This window comes from Euphorbia lathyris, chromosome 1 (assembly GCF_963576675.1).
Source record: "Euphorbia lathyris chromosome 1, ddEupLath1.1, whole genome shotgun sequence".
NCBI lineage: Eukaryota > Viridiplantae > Streptophyta > Magnoliopsida > Malpighiales > Euphorbiaceae > Euphorbia > Euphorbia lathyris.
This window is the reverse complement of record NC_088910.1, coordinates 50,849,763-50,872,664: the sequence shown is the minus strand read 5'-3', so window position 1 is coordinate 50,872,664 and position 22,902 is coordinate 50,849,763. Positions and strand designations below refer to the sequence as shown.

Sequence of the window (22,902 nt, the reverse complement as noted above, 5' to 3'; positions counted from 1 at the left end):
AAATAAGGAAATATGGAATTAAAATTCTTTATCCCGCACCCGCTGTTTATGAGAGAGACATTCGTTTATATATTAAAATATTTCCTAAAGTTGTTAAGTAATGTTTAGTTTGTTTTGAGTTATTTGTTGACTTCCCCAATTATCTGTTGATCTGCTCTATGCTGGCTCTCGATATACTTTAGAGTGAGAAAGTAGTAATATGTCATAATAAAGAGAGAGAAAATAATGATTACCTATTTATAATCTTTTGGTCGTGTGAAAATAATGTTTTGCATCTGGTCTTAGCAGTGAGACGGGTTCTGTTATAGGCCCCCTTTCATTAGTGGAACTTTGAAAGTTAAATGAGCATTTGGAAATGAAATGGGCCTCCAGTTGGGCTTCGTTTGAAACAGATGCCCCAACCATTATCTTAATTTGAATATTGATGTGAAAAATGTTGAAACACCTTTCCACATAATTTTGATTTGACAAAATTGTTTAAGTATAATTAAAAACATATTCTAAACACACTAAGTTTAAATGCTTTGATTTATTCTACTAATGTGTTTGTTCAATGTTGAGTTAAATTGTTTATAAGACACAAAGATTAAAAGGCCCAATGCCCAATACGGAAGTCAAAGCCCAAGTCAAACAGTTTAAGGCAACTCGGCCCGCGTATGTCAAAACGATGTCGTTATGTACAAAACGCAGCTCAGCGGAAGAAGGATCTAGAAGACCTTCGTGGAACAACTTCGGGACGAAGCTGCTGAGTTGATTCGACAAAGAGTACAAGACAGCAGTTGGCTAAGGACAACTTCCAGACAAAATGTTTCCACTTTGGGTAAAGTTCAGACGACACAGAATGATGTCTAGTTGACCTTACCATAAATGAAGAGACATTCTGCCGAGCTGACCAAAAGCTGACCGAGGACAGAAGATACTCAAATCTGATTGGCCGAGAGCTCTGAGCAAGACAGGATGACAACGACAGGAAGCCGTTTCGCTCTAACGGTTATTTCAAAATTCGAAATGACCGATGCCTCAGACGTCTCTATAAATAGAGCCCTTCAGTTGTTTCATTAAAAAAAGAACTTGATCAAGCCATTACGCTGACCAAATCTCTACGCAAAGTTCTGCAAGAAAAAGCAAAGCAATCTTACACTAAATTTTATATCTTTTGTGTAAAAGTCTAGAGTGATTATTCAATCATCTAAGGTGTCTTAGCAATCATTGTTTAGGACAAACACTTATCATTTCTAGAGATTAGAAAGGAGAGGCTGAGTACTCGGTTATAGTACTCAGTGAGAGATTAGGATTGAGTAGAGGTATAGAGGAAGGTACTCTTGTTATACTCAGTTGCTAAGATTGTAAAAGGTTTGATGCTCTACCGTTAAAGAGCTCAGTAGAGAATTCGAAATCTCGGAACGTGTTCCAGGGACAGGACGTAGGCTTGGAGGCCGAACCTGGATAAATCTGCTGAGTAACATATTTCTAACCTTAAACTCCTTTATATATTTATTGCTTGCTTAAACAAAAACTGACCAAGTAAAGAGGTCAAGTTGAGTTGTGCGCCTTGAATATCTGAGCTCAGGAATAGACTCTAAGTGCTATCTCCTGACTCAAGTAAAGAAACTGACCTAGTCACCAGTTGACTAAGCCAGTATCTTGCTATTCACTCAGCGCCGCTGTTAAAACCTTTTTCTCACGAAAAAGAAGTCTGCCCTAACTTAAATTTTTTTAAATAGTTCCTAACCCCCCCCCCCCCCTTGGAACTGTACTTGTAATATTATAAGGGACCAACAAGTGGTGTTAGAGCTTAAAAGCTCACTGTAAAAGGTTTAACCACCTTGAGCTGATCCCCACTATGGGAGAAAACAGCACTCGGTTTCTCCCAGGAAACCAAACAACTCAGATCTTACCTGAGGGGCTATCCATTACTCGGCCTCCCCTATTCTTCGGGTCTAACTATACCTTCTGGAAGAATAGGATGAAAAATTTCATTCAGGCTACAAATATGAGTGCCTGGCTATCCATAGTCCAAGGTCCATTTGTACCTGTTGAAGTTGTAGCTGGCCTAACAGTTGTTAAAGCTGAGGCCAAATGGACAGAGGATGATCTCAAAAAGCTACAAAATCATGCTTCGGCTATAAATATGCTTCACTGTGCGCTCGATGCTGCAGAATATAATAAAATCTCAGGTTGTGAGTCGGCGCAAGAGATCTGGAAGAAGCTGGAGGTCACCTACGAAGGAACCAATAAAGTAAAGGAGTCCAAGGTGAACCAGCAGATGAGAATGTACGAGCTGTTCGAAATGAACAATGATGAGGGAATATCTGACATGAATGCAAGGTTTACCAACATCATCAATGAGCTCAAGAGACTTGGGAAGATCTTCACTGAGGAAGAACAAGTCAAAAAGATACTCAGGAGTCTTCCTAAAGACTGGCAAGCAAAGAAGACCGCTGTTGAGGAAGCTCAGGACTTAACCACCTACAAATATGACGAACTCATCGGCTCGCTGCTGATCCATGAGATATCAATGAAAAACTTCGAGGTGAAGGAAAAGTCTGAAGACAAGAAGCAGAAGTCTGTTGTCATGAAAGCTGACTCCACTGATGGGAGCTCAACAGATGATGAAGAGATGGCTATGTTCACAAGGAAGATGAAAAGGCTATTCAGGAAGAATGACAAATATTCTAAGAAGCCTTACAGAAAGTTTGATAAGTATAAAGCTGAGTCCAGCGACAGCAAATACAAGAAAGACAACTCAAAGCCCATTACATGCTTTGAATGTCATCAAACTGGCCATATCAAGTCAAGCTGCCCCACGCTGTGGAAAGATAAGAAGAATGGCAAAAAGGCAATGGTGGCTACATAGAGCGACAGTGATGAGTCTTCATCAACAGAAGCTGAGGCCACCGAGTCAGCAAAGATATGCTTCATGGCTGACGAACTTGCTGAGTCGTGCGTCTCTGAGCATGCTGACCCCTCCATTGCATCTGACGATGAGGAGCAATCAAATGAGGTAATATCACTTTCCCAGCTCAGAAACGAAATGGGTAATGCCCTGAGTGACCTGTATACACTTGTCAAAAAGTGTAATAAGAAAATTAGAGCACTCAGCAGGCGCTGTGACGAGGTTGAAGAGGTCAAGCTAAGTGACCTCAGATTCCTTCTTCAGGACAACTCAACTTTGCATGATAACATGGAGATCATACATAAGTCTTTCTCTGAAGTCCAATCAGATTCAAAGAAACTGAGAAAGGACGTCACAAATATCCAGAACCAACTAAAGGTTCAAAATAAAAGGAATATTCCTCTGAATGCTCAGTACCGAAGTATTGGTCAGCAGAGATGGAATCCCCAGCGGAATGTCCAGTGTGACTTCTGTGGGAAGAAAGGACACACCACAAAGGTGTGCTGGCACGCTCAGCACTAGGGTGCTGACCAGTCAGTGAAAAATCCTAAACAGAAGGTCAGCTGTGACTTCTGTGGAAAGAATGGCCATACTGTCCAAGTATGCCGCCATAAAATAAAATATGATGCTTTACCTGTTGAACCTAACAAGCAAGGACCCAAAAAGAATTGGGTACCTAAAAGTAACTAGTTACAATGCAGGTAAGCCTGAGGTGTGCTGAGAAGTCAAAGATGTGGTATATTGACAGCGCATGCTCGAGGCACATGACTGGTGATGAAACTCAGTTCATCACGTTTGAGCATAAACGAGGAGGAAGCGTAAGTTTTGGAGACAACAAAAAGGGTAAGATAGTAGGGTCATGAACCATCGGAGGTAATCCTACTATTGAGTCAGTCTCCCTAGTCAGCGGACTCAAATATAACTTACTCAGTGTAGCTCAGCTATGTGACAATGGGAGAAAAGTTATATTTGATGCTACTGGATGTAAAATATACGAGGGAAAAACAAATGAGTTAATTTTAACTGCCCCTCGGATTGATAATGTCTTTATGATAGACTTAGAGAAAAAAGTTTTCAAAAACTGTATGCTTAGTTTCAAAGGAAGAAAATTCCTGGCTATGGCACAGGAGACTTGGTCGTGTAAGCATGGACCTCCTGGCCAAATTAGGAAGAAAGCAATTGGTTGAGGGACTGCATGAACTTAGATTTGAAAAAGATCAATTATGCCACGCTTGCCAAGCTGGAAAACAAACCAAACAATCTTTTCATAGCAAAAACATTGTCTCAACTAAGCGACCGTTAGAATTACTACACTTGGATCTCTTCGGTCCAGTCCAGCCGCTGAGTCTGGGTGGAAGAAGATTTTCCTTGGTCATTGTAGATGACTTCTCTCGGTACACTTGGGTCATCTTGCTGAGTAGCAAGGATGAGACCTTTGAGACATTTTCAAATTTGGTTAGAAAACTTGAAAATGACAAAGACCTAAAAGTGGCTCACATCCGAAGTGATAATGGTGGAGAATTCAAAAACCAACAGTTTGTTGAATTCTGTGAAGCCAGCGGCATTGACCATAATTTTTCTGCTCCTAGGACGCCTCAACAAAATGGGGTTGTTGAAAGGAAGAACAGAACCTTGGTTGAAATAGCCAAGACAATGCTGAGTGAGCATAGGCTTCCAAAGTACTTTTGGGGAGAAGCTGTTAACACAGCGTGCTATATTCTTAATAGGGCTCTTGTTAGACCTATACTAAAGAAAACCCCCTATGAGCTTTGGAAAGGACGAAAGCCCAACATTGGATACTTTCGTGCCTTTGGCTGTAAATGTTTTATTTTAAACACCAAAGATAGCCTAGCTAAGTTTGACTCAAAAGCTGATGAAGCTATCTTTTTGGGCTACTCAACAAACAGCAAAGCATACAGAGTTTTCAATAAACGAACTCAAGTTTTAAAAGAGTCAGTACATGTTGAGTTCGATGAAACTAACCCTGCAGGAAGATATTTTCCGCTGACCGAGGATGATCCACACTCAGCACCCGCTGATCAAGATACAACCGCTGAGTCATTCCCTCAAGGGCTGACCAAAGGTAAAAGTGAACCAAATATTGTTTTCACTGACCAGTCTTCACATGCAGAGATTGTTGAAACACAGATAGCACAAGACATCAATCTACCCAAAGAGATAAGGATTCCAAGAGGGCACTCAGAGAGTGCAATCCTTGATGCCGCTGAGAATACCCTGATGACAAGAAACCAACTCAGGAGGTACCTCAGCAATGTAGCCTTCGTCTCAGTTCAGGAACCTAAGAACTTCGCTGATGCTGAGGAAGATGAATTCTGGATGAGCGCAATGCAAGAAGAACTTGACCAATTCAGAAGAAACGATGTATGGGAGCTAGTGCCACATCCAAGGAGTCAGAAGACCATTGGAACAAGATGGGTCTTCCGCAACAAGCTGGATGAGCAAGGAAACGTATTCAGGAACAAAGCAAGGCTTGTAGCTTAGGGCTACAGTTAGCAAGAAGGTATTGACTACGGTGAGACCTTTGCCCCAGTGGCAAGGCTAGAGGCTACTAGGATTTTATATGCATATGCATCTTACATGAACTTTAAACTGTTTCAAATGGATGTTAAAAGTGCATTCCTTAATGGAGTTATAAACGAGGAAGTTTATGTTAATCAACCTCCAAGGTTTGAGGATCCTAAATTCCCAAACCACGTTTATAAACTCAAAAAGGCTCTGTACGGCCTCAAGCAAGCACCACGTGCTTGGTATGAGAGGCTGACCAGTTTCCTGCTGACTAGAAACTATGTCAGGGGCAAAGCTGATACAACCTTATTCATTAAGAGAAAGGGTAAAGATACCCTGCTGGCTCAAATATATGTTGATGATATTATTTTCGGTGCTACTAATGAGTCAATGTGCAAGGAATTTAGCAAGCAAATGCAGACTGAGTTTGAAATGTCTATGATGGGAGAACTCAACTTCTTCCTTGGACTTCAAATCAAATAAGGAAAGAATGGCATCTTCATCAGTCAAGCTAAATATGCCAAGGAGATATTGAAGAAATATGATCTTGAAAATTGCAAGCCAATATCCACTCCTATGGGCACTGACACTGTCCTCTGTGCTGACGAGAATGGTAAGTCGGTAGACAGCAAATTGTATCGAGGTATGATAGGCTCTCTACTTTACTTAACAGCAAGTAGACCGGACATTCAGTTCTCAGTATGCTACTGTGCTAGATATCAATCTAACCCTAAGGAATCTCATTACATAGCTGTAAAAAGAATCCTTAGATATTTGTAAAGCTCAGTGAACACATGTTTATGGTATCCCAACACTCATGGCTTTACACTCGTTGGATACACTGACGCTGACTATGGTCGAGACAAGCTAGAACGGAAAAGCACCTCTGGAGGATGTCATTTCTTAGGAAGCTGTCTTGTATCCTGGTTCAGCAAAAAGCAGGCGTCAGTAGCCTTGTCTACCACTGAAGCTGAGTACATTGCTGCTGGTCACTGTGTTGCTCAAGTCCTATGGATTAAGCAACAACTTGAAGACTATAGTGTTCAAACAAAGACAATTGAGGTCAAATGCGACAACAAAAGTGCAATTTATCTATCAAAGAACCCAATTCAACACAGCAAGATGAAGCATGTCAGCATAAGACATCACTTCATTAGAGACCATGTACTCAAGGGTGAGATAAAGCTGACCTATGTCCCAATGGATGAGCAGTTTGCGGATATCTTCACAAAGCCACTGGCTCGTGAACAGTTCAGCATACTAAGAGAAGCCATTGGTATGTTTAATCCTCTTCAGTAAATTCCTGTTCTAAAATGTAAATCTATGCTGAGTGAATTACTATGCTGAATGATTTATGCAAATGCATGCTGAGTGATTGTTATGCTGAGTACTTAACGCAAAATACATATCAATACTGAGTAAATATGCACACCGAGTAGTAATCTCAAACTGAGAAATCATTCTTTCATATACTACTGACCACTCAGAATATAAAACGTTAGTATTCTAAACGCTGAGTGTTAGATCCATTGCATTAAATGCAAAAGCACGCGAATAGCCACCTAGGATGACGTATGCGCCGAATGTGTCATAAAAGCCAGGATCTTTGTCGGTTGACAATCCCAATGCAAAACTGACACATGGATTCGATAAGATCCACTCTTCACCGCTATAAATAATGGGTAAATCCCCATTTTTATTTTCTTTACACTTACCGAATTCATTGGCAAAGCATTCTCTCTCTAAAAACTCTCAAAGCTTCCCAATCTTGTTCTGAAACTATGACTAAAGTTTCCGTTAACATCTCCGGTGCCGGTCACCCTAAGACCAGCTCCGATGAACCCTCCAGGCAAACTACTGTGCCTGAAACCACCAAGGTCACTACGCCGAGCAAAGGCAAAGCTGGCCAAGCTACCTCCTCTAAGGGAAAGCCGACCAAGGCCAGAACCTATACCAAGGTATTTGAAGACATTAGCGAATGGAAAGTAGACTTCTCATGATGGGTTTCTGAGGCCTTCGTAACATCCGAGCAACCCTTCTGCGAATGGATATCAAAGAATGGCTGGACAGAGCTGTTCTCCATTAGAGATCACACCTATCCTGACCTAGTAAGGGAGTTCTACCACAATCTCCGAGTTGCTAATGATAACCAGGACTATCTGGTAACTGTGGTAAAGGAAAAGACCATTTTCATAAACCCTACCTATCTTGCTAACTTGCTGAAGTTAAAGAATGAGGGAACAAAACTGAGGCGGTCTGGAGATCATGATGGTACTGGGTACGATACCACCTTCTGTAAACCCTATGGCCACTCTGGAGAAGTCTCAAGTACCTCAATGGGTCAGCACCAAAAGATGGCTCACTATCTGCTGACCTACTTCATTTATCCCAAGATCAACTGCACCACCTCAGCAACGAATTTTGAGCAATGCTTCATATGGCATATGCTGACATACAAGCCGATCAACATGCCAGTATTCTTGATTGCTGGCTTCCTAAGGAGCACTGGAACTCTCAGGCTGGGATCGCTCATCACCAGAATCCTCTTAGATCATCAAATTGATCTATCTGAGGAAACTAAGGCTAGAGGATCTGAGATAACCGCTGCTTCGCTGAGGGCTTTGAAGTTCAATCAGCCACTAAAAAAAGGAAAAGCTGCTGCTGAACAACAAGCTGAGGAAACAGCTCCAAAGCAGAGCAAAAGGACAAAGGCTCTAGCTGCCCACAAGAGGAAAGCTATTGGGACTCCTTCAAAGAAGGCTGAGCCTCAGGCCGAGAAGTCTAAGTCAGCTGCTGAACCAGGTCAGGAGAGACCTAAGTCAGCTGAGAAAAGGAGCAGGCAAGATGAGCCTAAAATTGAGGAAAGAACAGATGCTGATGAGCAACCTCAAAAGAAGCAGAAGTCTTCTACAATAACTCCTATTGATGCTATCCCTACTGACGTCATTGTTCCTGGTGATTCTCACTACACACAGTGTCTAGGAACTGAAGCTGAGCATCAAGAAGATGATGTGCATCTGGATGATCAGTTCATTGCACAAGTTGAGGAAGAGTTAGATGGCGATAGTGAAGAAGATGATGAACAAGAAGAAGATTAGTTAAGGCAAGTCAGAAGTCTGACGTCGTCCCTCCTGTTCAGAAACCAACTGTCCCTGACTTTGTTATCCAGAAGCCGACCCAAAACCCTTCTAAACTCAAGCTGAAATTTTTCAGAAAACAACCATCTTCTACTCCATCGGCTTCCCTTGAAAAGCAAGCCTCTGTTTCTTCACCAAAGGAACACGCCGACTTGAATGCTTCTGCTAACTCTACAAGCCAAGTGGAGCCAATTCCCGTCAATGCTGTTACAACAAGCATTGTGCTGACTCAGGACATTCCTGCTCCAGTCAGCACAGACAGCATTCGGATTACTTCTTCTCCAATCAACACTTCTGCCGATCAATCAGTTCTACCCGAGACTCAAGTGCAGATTGGAAACACACTTCCAGTCACTGACCATGTTATTCCTCTGACTCCTCTTCCAACCGGTCATACTGAGGAAACCGGACAAGTTCATGAAGGCTCTCTCAGCTACTTGCATGCCACCGAGTTTGGTAAAAGAATCATCGACTCGGTGCAAACATTGATTAAAGACCTTCATCAAATTACTCCACCTGCTGCTGGGTCTTCTACTGTTGAGACAACTCAGCTCTCCCAAGTAACTCAGCTTCTCAATGAAGTTAAGGGATTCAAGGATTTGCTGAGTGTCATAGTCTCCATTCAAGCACAGCAACCTAAGCAGGATTCTATCACAAAGCTGGCTGAGCTCCAGCTGACAATTGTTCAACACCTCAACACTCTTCAAGGTCAAGTTCAGACCTTGTCAGCTGCGAACACGCGATATGCCACTTTTGATGAAGTTAAAATGCTCTTTGCTCAGCTTCACACCGAGCAAATCAAGACCAACGAGCAAATGGTCTCCTATTCTCAATGCTCAGTGGAGCAAATTGGTGAGGCTGTTCGACTGTTGAACTTGAACAAACAAGAGATGGACACTGACGCCATGAAACAAAATGAGATACTGTCTGTCACCAGACAAACCTTCAACCATGTACATCACAGCAATATTCAGCGTCAATACTACGACACATCCTTACTGAAGACATTTCATCAAGTCGTTGCTGGTCTGTCCGAAGCACTTACCTGGATAGGTAAATCTCAAGCTTTTATAGTAAGCATGATCAGCGCTGCTGAACTTAATATAGCCGCCGAGGTCTCAGATGATGGAGTTGCTATTTTTGATGGTGTCAATGAAAGCGCCGATAGACTTAAAGCGCTGTCCACGGAACTGACCAGAGCCGTCTTAACCGACGCCTTTAGGATTCCTCCTCCCGATGCTGACAAAACGGGGGAGAAAGAACAAACTAGAACACAGCATGAGCATAGTCAGTCCAAGCAAAAGAAAAAGAAATAGAAATTAGGCTAGCTCAGTTATGCTAAGTTTGTAGTCTCTATGTTTATGCTTTTCTTTTGTTGTATACGCTGACTACTTCTAGTAATATCAATACTTGCATCTTTTTATCAAAAACCTGAGTTATGAGTTATTATCTATGATGCTGAGTATTAAGTCATTATGTATCTTCAATTACATCAGCTATGGTTAATGCTTATAAAACTTATTGATTGAACCTAATGCTGATAACATGTTTGACATTGACTTGTATGTTTATATAACACTGTCTTATAAAACTCATTGAACAACAAATTACTCAGCACCCTCTGAATGTTAAAACTTTTGCTTAAACGCTGAGTAAAATAGAATATGTTCCATGAGTTGACCTATATCTGAAAACTGACCTTAGGCTTACTCGATTAAACCTTCAAATGTTTAAAGAAAAACTAAGTCAGTAGCTCAACCCTGACGGGGGAGTTTGCTAAGTTATATTAGGTCAACTATCATGGGGGAGCTCAATACTGAGTTCTTTGCTGAATAGTTTTGCCAACATCAAAATGGGGGAGTTTGTTGAAACACCTTTCCACATAATTTTGATTTGACAAAATTGTTTAAGTATAATTAAAAACATATTCTAAACACACTAAGTTTAAATGCTTTGATTTATTCTACTAATGTGTTTGTTCAATGTTGAGTTAAATTGTTTATAAGACACAAAGATTAAAAGGCCCAAAGCCCAATACGGAAGTCAAAGCCCAAGTTAAACAGTTTAAGGCAACTCGGCCCGCGTATGTCAAAACGATGTCGTTATGTACAAAACGCAGCTCAGCGGAAGAAGGATCTAGAAGACCTTCGTGGAACAACTTCGGTACGAAGCTGCTGACTTGATTCGACAAAGAGTACAAGACAGCAGCTGGCTAAGGACAACTTCCAGACAAAGTGTTTCCACTTTGGGTAAAGTTCAGACGACACAGAATGCTGTCTAGTTGACCTTACCATAAATGAAGAGACATTCTGCCGAGCTGACCAAAAGCTGACCGAGGACAGAAGATACTCAAATCTGATTGGCCGAGAGCTCTGAGCAAGACAGGATGACAACGATAGGAAGCCGTTTCCCTCCAACGGTTATTTCAAAATTCGAAATGACCGATGCCTCAGACGTCTCTATAAATAGAGCCCTTCAGTTGCTTTATTAAAAAAAGAACTTGATCAAGCCATTACGCTGACCAAATCTCTATGCAAAGTTCTGCAAGAAAAAGCAATGCAATCTTACACTAAATTTCATATCTTTTGTGTAAAAGTCTAGAGTGATTATTCAATCATCTAAGGTGTCTTAGCAATCATTGTTTAGGACAAACACTTATCATTTCTAGAGATTAGAAAGGAGAGGCTGAGTACTCGGTTATAGTACTCAGCGAGAGATTAGGATTGAGTAGAGGTATAGAGGAAGGTACTCTTGTTATACTTAGTTGCTAAGATTGTAAAAGGTTTGATGCTCTACCGTTAAAGAGCTCAGTAGAGAATTCGAAATCTCGGAACGTGTTCCGGGGACAGGACGTAGGCTTGGAGGCCGAACCTGGATAAATCTGCTGAGTAACATATTTCTAACCTTAAACTCCTTTATATATTTATTGCTTGTTTAAACAAAAACTGACCAAGTAAAGAGGTCAAGTTGAGTTGTGCGCATTGAATATCTGAGCTCAGGAATAGACTCTAAGTGCTATCTCCTGACTCAAGTAAAGAAACTGACCTAGTCACCAGTTGTCTAAGCTAGTATCTTGCTATTCACTCAGCGCCGCTGTTAAAACCTTTTTCTCACGAAAAAAAAGTCTGCCCTAACTTAAAATTTTTTAAATAGTTCCTAACCCCCCTTGGAACTATACTTGTAATATTATAAGGGACCAACAAAAAAGACTTGAATGATCTACATTTTTTGCTTATTCCAAACCTTAACCATTGTTAATCGAGGCTTTTATAACCGTTGTTGTACGAATTGACAATTAACTGCAGTTGCGAAAAGGTATATAGACTCATGCTGAGTCATATAAACCCTTTCACAAAATAACTCGTGTATAAAGAATAAGAACACCACTTCCTTCTACATTTGAACTAAAAGAGAAAAGAAACTTCTCATATTTAGGGTAGTCTTTTCCTCTGATATATATATTTCTTTCAATTATTCTGGGTGTGAATTCATTTGATCAGCGTCTTTAAAGATTAAAAAAAATTGGGTTTTTTCAATTTTTTTTTTCATCAAATGCCCAAACTCTCTTCTTCTCTAAATTATTCTTGGAAAGACGCTTCTAGTGACGAGGATAGAAATCCTTTAGTTGAAAAACCAGAAAATCTAGAAAAGCTTGAGGTTGTTACACGATAGAATAGGACATTTTTTCCTACCATAGCCTGATACACAAAGGACGTTTTGCCTCTCAGCCTTTCATGATGCTAATACTAATCTAAGTACCTTATATATGAACCAAAAATAAAATTATGGCATAAGAAGACCCTTTAGAGTGCTTTGGGTTATAGATTCGAGCATCAATGCCACCCTACACCTCTTAAGAAGTATCACCCAATTGGCGATATTTTCAGCATACTTATCTCTGAAGATGTGGCTTTGATAGTTGGCTATAGTTTTAGTTTAAGTTGGTGGTCTTATCATCACAGGTGATGATGTTGTTGAGATTAATTAAGTTAGAGCCAACTTACCAGTATGTTTCCAAATGAAATCCTTGGATGAGTTAAATCATTTTTTTAGTCTTGAAGTTGAACGCACAAAGGAAGTCTTTTCCTTTGTCAGCATAAGTATGTTAAGGATCTATTGGAGAAGTTTGTGATATTGAATGCAAACCTATTATAACTCCAATAGAGTTACACGTAAAGTTATGTTCCGCTGAAGGAAAGGACTTGGAAGATGTTACCACGTATAGACAACTAGTTGGCAGCCTAATCTATCGTACTCTAACAAAGCCAGACATATCGTACACAGTAAGCATGATAAGTCGATTTATCCAGGATCTAAAGAAGCCTCATTTAGAATCTATTAGAAGAATCTATATAAGAAAGACGGAAAGAGTGGGATACGTGGATATTGTGATGTTGATTACGCTGGAGATCATAACAAGGCATTCAACTACATGTTATGTGTTTAGTATTAGATCAACACATATATCTTGCTGCAGTAAAAGACAATCTACTATTTCTTTATCAAGTACCGAGGCAGGGTATATGGCAATAGCAACATCAGCTCGAGAATGTACCTCACTTATACAACTTATGAAAGATCTTCATCAGCCGTCGATTACTCGGTACAATTATATTATGATAATCAGTCAGCTATCCACTTGACTAAAAATGTTCCACGCCAGAACCAAACATGTTGAGGTTCATTATCACTTTGTACGAGAGAATGTTTTACATGGAGACATTAAGATGCAGTACGTGAAAAAAGAAGACCAAGTTACTCACATATTTACAAAAGGGTTTAATGCTACAAAGTTTGAATATTTTATAAAACAATTTAGAATGATAAGCAAGTATGAATTATTAAAAATCAATGTTGTAGGGGAGTATTGAAATATCAGCATTGATTTTTTTTTTGTGTTGAAAGATTTAGCAAGTTAGACTTTTCTTATTTCTAAATTAATCTATACAATATATCTAGGACTAGTCATAAAAAAAATTTATCCGCGGTATTTATTTAATATGGAAACCTTAAGGACGCAGGTTGAGGAGGATACAAATAAGAATCAAGTTACCATAAAAAAAAGGGTAAATTTCAAATAAAACTCATGTGGTTTCACTAATTTTCAGATAAAGGACTGTGGTTTACTTTTTGTCAAAACGAGGATTGAGGTTTCACACTTGGATTAATGCTATTAAAACCATCCTTAACGACCTGAAAATGAAAAATTTCAAGAATTAAAGTTATTTAATGTCATATTTTCTATGGAACTACATTTTCGATTTTCGAAAATCATCTTTTTTGGAACTTTCTCTCTCTAAATATTAACTTTCTCTCTCTTTACCAAACTTCATCTAAATAATCTCAAAATAAAAAAGTTGAAGAATTAAAGTTGCTTAGAATATTAGTAATTCTTAAAATATGTTATTTTTGAATTCGTCAATGGTGATTTTAATAGTATCAATCGAAAAAGTCCTTATTTTGATAAAGTTGAAAACATCAATCCTCGTTTTTAAGAAAAAGTAAATCACGGTCCTTTATCTGAAAATTAGTGAAATCACGAGGGTTTTATTTGAAATTTACCCTAAAAAAAAAAGCCAACAACACATGTAACTCCTGAAACAAACAAGCAGAATCAAGTTACCATATAGGTTTATCGAACCGTGCTGTTTGATCTTTTAGCAATTTTGATTCACGCCTATCAGAGATAAATCTACTGACCACATAAATTCGAACCGTGCTGTTTGATCTTTTAGCAATTTTGACTCAAAATTCTTCCATGTACTGTTGTTATTTGGACTCAAAATTGATCCAAAATTAAAAATGTTAAGAGATAAAACAAAAACATTTAAGTACAAATTTGATTCGAAATGAATTAATGTGAAACTCTATGAATTACAAAAGCACAATATGGTTATCAGTATATCAAGAAAGCATACAATTGGAAAGTATAAACAAAAAGAACATATTGTATAGATGAAACCGAAGATCAAAATGGGGTTTCTATGGGGAAGGGGCAACAGCAGGTGAAGGAGAATCCGTGTCATTAACACGTAGAAACCCAAATTTCTTAATAAGCTCATTAGCAATCAACTCATTAGCTCTATCTGAAGGATGATATTCATCCCAAAACACATACTTGCTTCTATCTTTGCACAGCGTTGATGCTGGTATACATGTCAGTGCTGGTCTTATTCTCCCAAATGAACAACATGGTGAGTCTGAGTTATTGAATCCATATGGTGTCGGATTTGTTATTACATCGTTAACAACATCATATGCATCTCCGAATTTGAAGGTTGCATTTGGAAGCCTTGAGGATAGAGAATCTAGTAACTTTGTTGATGCTTGGTTGAAGTTAAGTGCTAGTTTATTTGTTCTGTCTTGACAACCACCTGATGTGGTTAGAACCCTTTGGAGTGGAATGCATCCCATTGGCCCTAGCCCAAATACCATCAGCTGCCTAGCTCCTAAGCTGTGTAACCTCTGCATTTCATTTCACTTATATTTAATCAGTTCAAATCTAACGAATGAACATTAAATAACCAATGAAATATATATATATAGACTTACAGTAATTTGTCCTTGAAGGGTTTCCATTAAATAATCAATGAAAGTCTGATCATTGTATGTCCAGGAGTCACTATAAACAGGCATCAAGTAATTGTTAATGAAATCATTGCTTCCTAAAGCAACCACATATCTAGCTTCTCCGAAGAACTTATCCGCTTCTTGCTTCCCAATTTTGTTCCTGATCAAAACTTGTGTTCCTTCAAATAACTCTATTTGCTTATTCAGACACAACTTTTGAATCTGCCCAATTTTGTTAATACGAGGTCAGTACTTTTTGTTCAATCGGATAAGAAATGAAGTGCAGAAGATACTTACAAATAAGTTACCAGTGTCATTCAAGATGCCACCACCACCAGAAGCATAGTTTAAACCATTATCCAAAATTGCATCTTCTGTTAAAGAAGGGTCAAGGAAAGCAGGTGGCCTCGGCAGGCCCATTTGATCGCCTATTATATCAGCTACGGTGCGGCCATTAGTGAATCTGCCATTAGGCAGGCCACTGCCGAAGTCTATGCCGTACCAAGGGAGGTTTGCATTAGCTAGACTCCGAGAGAGGTACTTGTTGTTGCCCACATCTGAAAGGGAATCTCCGAATATGAACTGCACAATCTTGCTTTCGCATCTGTTACTAAAAATGCCTAAAATGGTAATGATTAATACCACAAACTTCATCATGTTTGGAATTGGGGTGAATTAGATAATGTTTGGGTTTGGATTTTATTTAAGTAGGATTTTGAAATAAAGGAATAAAAAGGAGGTCAGGATTGTTGGATGAACCAACTGTTTAATCATTCAAACCTACTTCAACTACCTATTATGTATTTTGTTACAACGGTTTTATTTTCAAATTAACACAAACATTATTCTTATATAAGGATCGATGGTTAACCTACTCAATTATTAATTTCTTGTCCGACTGCACAAAATCTAATTACTTGTCATTCTTTGACGAAGAGGCAGCCAAGTTGAAATTAAATCTATTTTGCATTTGAAATAAAATTAATTGACGAGGTGAATTCATAGTATGAGGCTGTTTGTTTTAGTTTTTCGGAGCAGCGTTTAGCGTTTCATTCCAAACCGTAGAAAATATAGTATTTGGTTAAGTTTATATAAACGCAGTTTTAACATTTTTTCTGAAAACTGCATCGTTTTTTAGCGTTTCACGAAAAGCTCCTATTTGAAACTTTTCATAAACAGTTGTATGTAGTTATTTGTTATTGATAAAATTATCCATCTTATTTCCACAAAATATATTTATTTTTTAACATTATTTATATTTCTACAACATAATTATCGGAAGAACAATGTTTTATTCCGTTCAATAATTTTTTTATTTTTTATATAGATTATTTTTATTGATTTGTGTAACACATTTTTTATTTTATAATAGGATAAAGTGCAAAAATACCTCTAACATTTATAGCTAAGAGCAATTTTACCTTTAACGTCTAAAATGGTGCAACTATACTCCTAATATTGGTTGTCAAAATCAAATTTACCCCTAACATTGACAAGTTGTGTCAATTTGAGAAATAATTTACAAACTGTATTATTGATCATGAATATTGTCATCTACATTTCACATGTGTACCATTTTATCATCGTTAGTAACAGATCACAAACATATGATTAGACATGAATTTTTTTTAAGAAAATAAAAAAATATATTGTCTTTTGTACGAGTTGGGCAAAAAAAATTCAAATAGATTACCGAATTTATAGATATTAATTTTTAATTTTATTATTAAATCACAAAAATATGAAATCTCTTTTTTAAAACTTCTGATGTGTGTAATTGGTGTAGAATAAGAAATAAAATATCTATATTTTCTAATAATATCTTAAATCGACCCAACTTGCCAATTTTAGGGGTAAAATTGCTCTTACCTGCCAGTGTTATGGGTAAAATTGCACAATTTTAGACGTTAAAAGTAAAATTATTCCTAGTTGTAAACATTATGAACATTTTTTCATATTTTCCCTTTTATAATTGCATCGTTGATTAATTTAAAACATGTTCATTTTAGACATTTTAAATCCAAACAACAACAGTTCAATATAATTTTATTAAACACTAGTAATTAAACAGTTTACTGCAACTACAAACAACTAACAGCAACTGCAACATCTATTAGCTAACCGCTGAACCAAACGAACCCTATATGCTAAGATAATATTTTATGAAATTCAATTATCTAAGAAAATACAACCAATTTCAGTTTCCCTTCTTCCTTTCGAAATCACTTAATTAAAAACATTTGATTTACGAAGTAAATTATGATGACATTCCTAGAATCTCAATTAATTCATAAAAGTCGCATAAAATTTTATTTTAACTTCTTACTGGAAATAATATTTCTACATCCATATTTCACAATTTTAACAAGGCAGTTTACGGTTTTAAATTTTAATTATTATTTTCCACTTATTTTAATAATCAAGATATATATTCAGCTGAAGAAATTTTATTGTGCGATAGACATATTACATCAGAATTCATACCAGATCAGAATTCTAACGTGGTATGTAATTATTATATTTGTTTAGAAAATAATAATTAAAGAAGAAATAAACAGAATTTAAATTGAATAATTGAAAATTTTAGATAAAGAGAGAGTAATAAGAGCATAAAAACCTAAATTTAGTGCATTATAACTAAAATTAGTAAGTTTTTTTATATTAATAGGCTATTATCAATATCAATATATGATTTTAACTAAATTAATAATTTTATATATATAACATATTATTATAAATATATATATGTTTTCTACCAAAAAAAAAATAAATATATATATGTTAGTTGTTAGTGGTAGGGATGGCAACGGGTACTCTACCCGCGGGTACCCGGCACTACCCGACCCTAATAGGACTACCCGTACCCTGTATAAAAGGGTATGGGACGGGTATGGGAAGACCCCCCAGGGTACCCGGTACCCGTTACCCGTCATAAATTTTTTATATATTAAAAAATATTATTGTATTTTAGATGTAAGATAAGAGATTTGAATACTAAACTTTTGTTCTTTAACCATTAAGTGATACCACTAAACTATTTTATTTTTATTGATTAAGATCAATTTGTTCAATTTTTAAATCGATGATTTATTAAATTTATACTTTGTTAAATTTGTTATATTTTTTATTTTATTTATTAATTTTTAACGGGTAAGGGTACCCGCGGGTACTCGTGAATTAAATGGGAAGGGTATGGGATGCAAAACATATACCCGTTAGGATAATAAGAAGAGTACGGATAATTAAAAAATAAAAGGATAAGAGTTTAGGATTGACACTACCCGCGGGTACCCTACCCGTTGCCATCCCTAATTGGTGGACATCTTTAAATAAAATTTGTATTGCGAGATAATCAAAATATATATTGGATCGTAACACAAATAAAGTATCCAAGTGGAGTTAAAAATAGTATTTTCCACGTAGTTAAAAATAGTATTTTCTAGCTGAAGTTAATAATAGTATGGAATATATAATTTAAACTGTACCATTTAACAATAAGTCGTTGTAGTATAGTGGTAAGTATTCCCGCCTGTCACGCGGGTGACCCGGGTTCGATCCCCGGCAACGGCGTTCTTTTTGCATAAATTTTGAATATATTTATCCGGCAAAAAGTGTACTGTTTATGCTATTGAAATAAGCCCATTAATTGAAGTCCAACCTTTTTCTTTGGGCCTTCTCAATTTTAAGACAGGTGAAAACTCCGACAACGTGGCACAATACAATCCTCTTACTTTACTCAGACAAATTAAAAAGTAAATGAAAATGAAATTCCCATACATTACATGGCACACTCCAATCTATCTTCATTATCCATATCCAATCCCCACCCTCAATTTCTCTAATCCAACGGCTGATAACGCCACGTATCCCTCACCATATCCACCAAAAATCTTCTCTCCAACTTCTAACAAAATCCCAACTTCACTCTCATTCCTTCACTTCTCATCGGCCACTGCCATGACTTCCTCCGTTGCCTTCAAGTCCTTCACCGGACTCCGCCGCGCCTCCCATGAATCTCCTACGCTTCACTCACAAACTCCCTCCGTCTCCTCTCTTAAACTCCCGCACCGCCGTCTTCAAATAACTGCTAGTAAAACCAGCCCCAAGCTGCAGAATCGTAATCTCCGCGTCGCTGTCATCGGCGGTGGCCCTGCTGGCGGAGCTGCTGCCGAAACCCTCGCTAAAGGCGGAATCGAGACTTACTTAATCGAACGGAAGCTCGATAACTGCAAGCCATGCGGCGGAGCTATTCCTCTTTGTATGGTGGGGGAATTCGACTTACCATTGGATATCATAGACCGGAAAGTTACAAAGATGAAGATGATTTCCCCTTCCAACATCGCTGTGGATATCGGAAGAACTCTGAAGCCGCACGAGTACATCGGAATGGTGAGACGTGAAGTTCTCGATTCTTACTTGCGGGAGAGAGCGGAGAGTAATGGAGCTAAAGTCATAAACGGCTTGTTTTTGAAAATGGAGATGCCTAAAGGAGGAAGAGAGAAAGACACCGCGCCTTATGTCCTGCATTACACGGAGTACGACGGGAAAGTGGGCGGCGCAGGACAGAAGAAGACTATGGAGGTTGATGCGGTGATCGGCGCCGATGGAGCCAATTCTCGTGTTGCTAAGTCAATTGGAGCTGGCGATTACGACTACGCCATTGCATTTCAGGTAAATTGACCGAATTTCGAAACCCTAAATTGCTGAATTTAATTATCGAATTCCGAATCTGAAAAATCCTGCATAAATGCAGGAAAGAATCAAAATCTCAGAAGAGAAAATGGTATACTACGAAGATCTAGCTGAAATGTACGTGGGAGACGATGTATCACCAGACTTCTACGGATGGGTTTTCCCCAAATGTGACCACGTCGCTGTGGGTACCGGAACAGTGACACACAAAGGCGACATTAAGAAATTCCAATTAGCGACAAGAAACAGAGCAAAGGACAAAATCCAGGGAGGAAAGATAATCCGAGTGGAAGCACACCCAATACCGGAACACCCAAGACCTCGAAGATTGCTGGAGAGAGTAGCATTAGTTGGGGATGCAGCTGGTTATGTGACAAAATGCTCTGGCGAAGGAATATATTTTGCGGCAAAGAGTGGGAGAATGTGTGCAGAGGCAATCGTAGAAGGATCGGAGAATGGGAAGAGGATGGTGGAAGAAAGTGATTTGAGGAAATACTTGGAGAAATGGGATAAAACATATTGGCCAACATACAAAGTGTTGGATGTATTGCAAAGGGTATTTTACAGATCAAATCCAGCAAGAGAAGCATTTGTTGAGATGTGTGCAGATGAGTATGTGCAGAAGATGACATTTGATAGCTATTTGTATAAGAAAGTGGTTCCGGGGAATCCATTGGATGATTTGAAGCTGGCTGTTAACACCATTGGGAGCTTGGTCAGGGCTAATGCTCTTAGGAAGGAGATGGATAAACTTAGTGTATGATTATATATATATATGTATGTGTTTAATTGTTGTTTCCCATTCCAATGTGAACTAGGAGATTATATAATTAATTTTACATTTGCATTTGTTCAATTTGCTTAATCTTTGGTTTTATGCAGCTAAGGGTAACTTCGTTGTTGTTTTTTAATTAATTAGAGTAACCATATGCTTATACTAAATTATTCATTTGTCAACTTCATACCTAACCTAAGTTAATAACTTTGGACTCTAACACTACTGGGGTAATTGAAATTAAGGTATCGTAAGTGTGGTAGGATAATTTTGTTTGTTTTGAGATGTAATTGAAGAGAAGAGTAAGTGAGGGTAAGTTATTGGTTATTTTCCACTCACCCCAAATCGGTGGGGAAACAAGGTAAGTGAGAAAAATTCTAAAACTATCCTTACTTTTCTGTTTTATTTACATAACACCTTCCATCTCTCCTCATTTCTTACTAAAATTGTATTTGCATATGCTTCATCTCTTTATTATCATTAATCTTCATTTCTTACTAAAATTGTATTTGCATATGTGATTTAGCATAAAAGAGAAAGTTAAATTTATAATTTTTAATAACTAATATACTGATATATTTACGAATTGAGATTTTTTTTATTGTTATGAAGTAAGGATTTTCTATTAAAAAAAAATCTTCCCATTTTTAAAAAAATTGGTCCATTCCCATATATTAATTTAATTAACAATTTTTTAAAATTAATTTATTTATTTTTAAAAAAGAATTAATTTATTTTATAAAAAATAAATTATAAAAGTTATAATTAAAAGTAAGGATATAAGAGTAATTTTATTGTTAATTTTACTTTACTTTACCCTCAAACCAAACATAATTATATTATTAAACCATCACTTACCTTACCTTGTATCCAAACACAACAATTTATTTTACACACCTCCCTTACCTTACTTTACTTTAATTACACTCAATCCAAATAAGGCCTAAAATGCTTATGTACCCTGCGGCTAGGATTTTTGGGTTTCTACCCTAACTTGGGGTTTACGGCAGCCTGACCTTCTCAAGATTACTGTTTTCCGATCACAAAGTTCAACCATTCCGTATTCACTGTTCGAACCCTAATTATATTTCTCCAAAAATAGTCCTTGGATTATCGAAAGCAGCAGATATGGATTCTCTAACCATGGATTGCTTGAGCCTTACGCTAGAAGAGGAAGAAGCAGCGCCAGTCATTGTTCCTGAACTTGACCAAACCATTGCATACGACCTACAATGGAGCTGTGTTGGTCGATTTATTACAGACAGAAGCATTAACATTGAAGGTATGAAAGTTACACTTTCGAAACTGTGGCGTCCAGCGGGAGGTATTTCTATTGTTTCTCTTGAGCACAACAGATTTTTATTCCAGTTCCATCACATATTCGATGTGAACGTTGTTCTTAATGGGGGACCATGGTCCTTCAATAACAAACTGTTAGTACTGAAGCGAGTGGTTAATCAGGAGGATCTCTACACAGTTTAGTTGAATGATGCAGCATTCTGGATACAACTCCATGATATCCCTGTAGGGTTCCGTTCTGAGAAAGTGGCTAATACATGTGGGGCATAAGTTGGAACAGTACTGAAGACTGATCCAAGAGATTATGACGTAAATTCAGTGGGTTATTTACGAGTTCAGATTATGCTGGATGTTGCTAAACCCTTGAAACGACGAATGAAACTCGGAATATCGGCAACCCAATGGATTTGGGTGAATTTTAAGTACGAATGTTTGTCACATTTTTGCTTCTTCTGTGGATTGATCGGACATTCTGAACGTGATTGTGTGGCATTTCGAGCAATTAATGATCTGGGCATGCCAACATTGTATGGGGCTTTTCTATGTGCAGCCCCCCCGTCACTTAGCTCCAAATACATCCCCCTGGCTGAACCCACTCCCAGTTCTAGCTGCTAGTTCAAGAACAGGCCTGCAAACTCAGAAGTTTGAAACAGCAGGCGGAAGAGGAGATGGAGTCAATCCGTCAATCGGAGGATATGGTGCAATCATTGTCAGATGCAACACGAAAGAGAATGAATGAAGCGGAAGGAGAGAAAATAATAAAACGGAATATTAATGAAATAGAGATATCGGCATGCTCCAGTGAACGGGCCATCCAGAAGCCATGACGTGCCTAAGTTGGAACTGCCGAGGCATGGGTAACCTCGAGTCAGTAAGGGAGCTCAAAGAGCTCATTCAGACCCATAAACCTAACATTGTTTTCTTAATGGAAATTATGGTAGGTAATTCTGCAATTAGTAATCTACAAAATAGTATTGGTTTCGATCGGTATTTCGTTGTGTCGTGTG

General features: G+C 38.0%; 2 protein-coding genes and 1 non-coding gene across 3 annotated transcripts; 2 read left to right on the top strand and 1 right to left on the bottom strand.

Annotated features, from left to right (window-relative positions):
• Positions 1 to 14,456: 14,456 nt before the first annotated feature.
• Positions 14,457 to 15,786, bottom strand: LOC136201403 (GDSL esterase/lipase At1g74460). The gene is made up of 3 exons (XM_065992094.1): positions 15,427 to 15,786; positions 15,112 to 15,351; positions 14,457 to 15,024 (listed from the first exon to the last, which is right to left on the bottom strand). The coding sequence occupies exons 1-3, from the start codon at positions 15,784 to 15,786 to the stop codon at positions 14,542 to 14,544; spliced, it is 1,083 nt and encodes a 360-aa protein (XP_065848166.1). The 3' UTR covers positions 14,457 to 14,541.
• A 2,841-nt stretch (positions 15,787 to 18,627) lies between these two features.
• Positions 18,628 to 18,699, top strand: TRNAD-GUC (transfer RNA aspartic acid (anticodon GUC)). The gene has a single exon. It is a non-coding gene; the product is annotated as a tRNA-Asp (tRNA).
• A 344-nt stretch (positions 18,700 to 19,043) lies between these two features.
• Positions 19,044 to 20,677, top strand: LOC136232306 (geranylgeranyl diphosphate reductase, chloroplastic). Its single transcript, XM_066021385.1, has 2 exons — positions 19,044 to 19,800; positions 19,883 to 20,677. Exons 1-2 carry the CDS (start codon positions 19,087 to 19,089, stop codon positions 20,582 to 20,584), a joined length of 1,416 nt encoding a protein of 471 aa, XP_065877457.1. The 5' UTR covers positions 19,044 to 19,086; the 3' UTR covers positions 20,585 to 20,677.
• Positions 20,678 to 22,902: the final 2,225 nt, after the last annotated feature.

Excerpts from the sequence above, each read along its gene's own strand:
- LOC136232306 (XM_066021385.1), top strand. The coding sequence starts at position 19,087 with ATGACTTCCTCCGTTGCCTTCAAGTCCTTCACCGGACTCCGCCGCGCC. Across the intron at positions 19,801-19,882 it reads ACTACGCCATTGCATTTCAG|GAAAGAATCAAAATCTCAGA; the intron begins GTAAATTGACCG and ends GCATAAATGCAG.
- LOC136201403 (XM_065992094.1), bottom strand. The coding sequence starts at position 15,786 with ATGATGAAGTTTGTGGTATTAATCATTACCATTTTAGGCATTTTTAGT. Across the intron at positions 15,352-15,426 it reads ATGACACTGGTAACTTATTT|ATTCAAAAGTTGTGTCTGAA; the intron begins GTAAGTATCTTC and ends AAAATTGGGCAG. Across the intron at positions 15,025-15,111 it reads CCCTTCAAGGACAAATTACT|AGGTTACACAGCTTAGGAGC; the intron begins GTAAGTCTATAT and ends AATGAAATGCAG.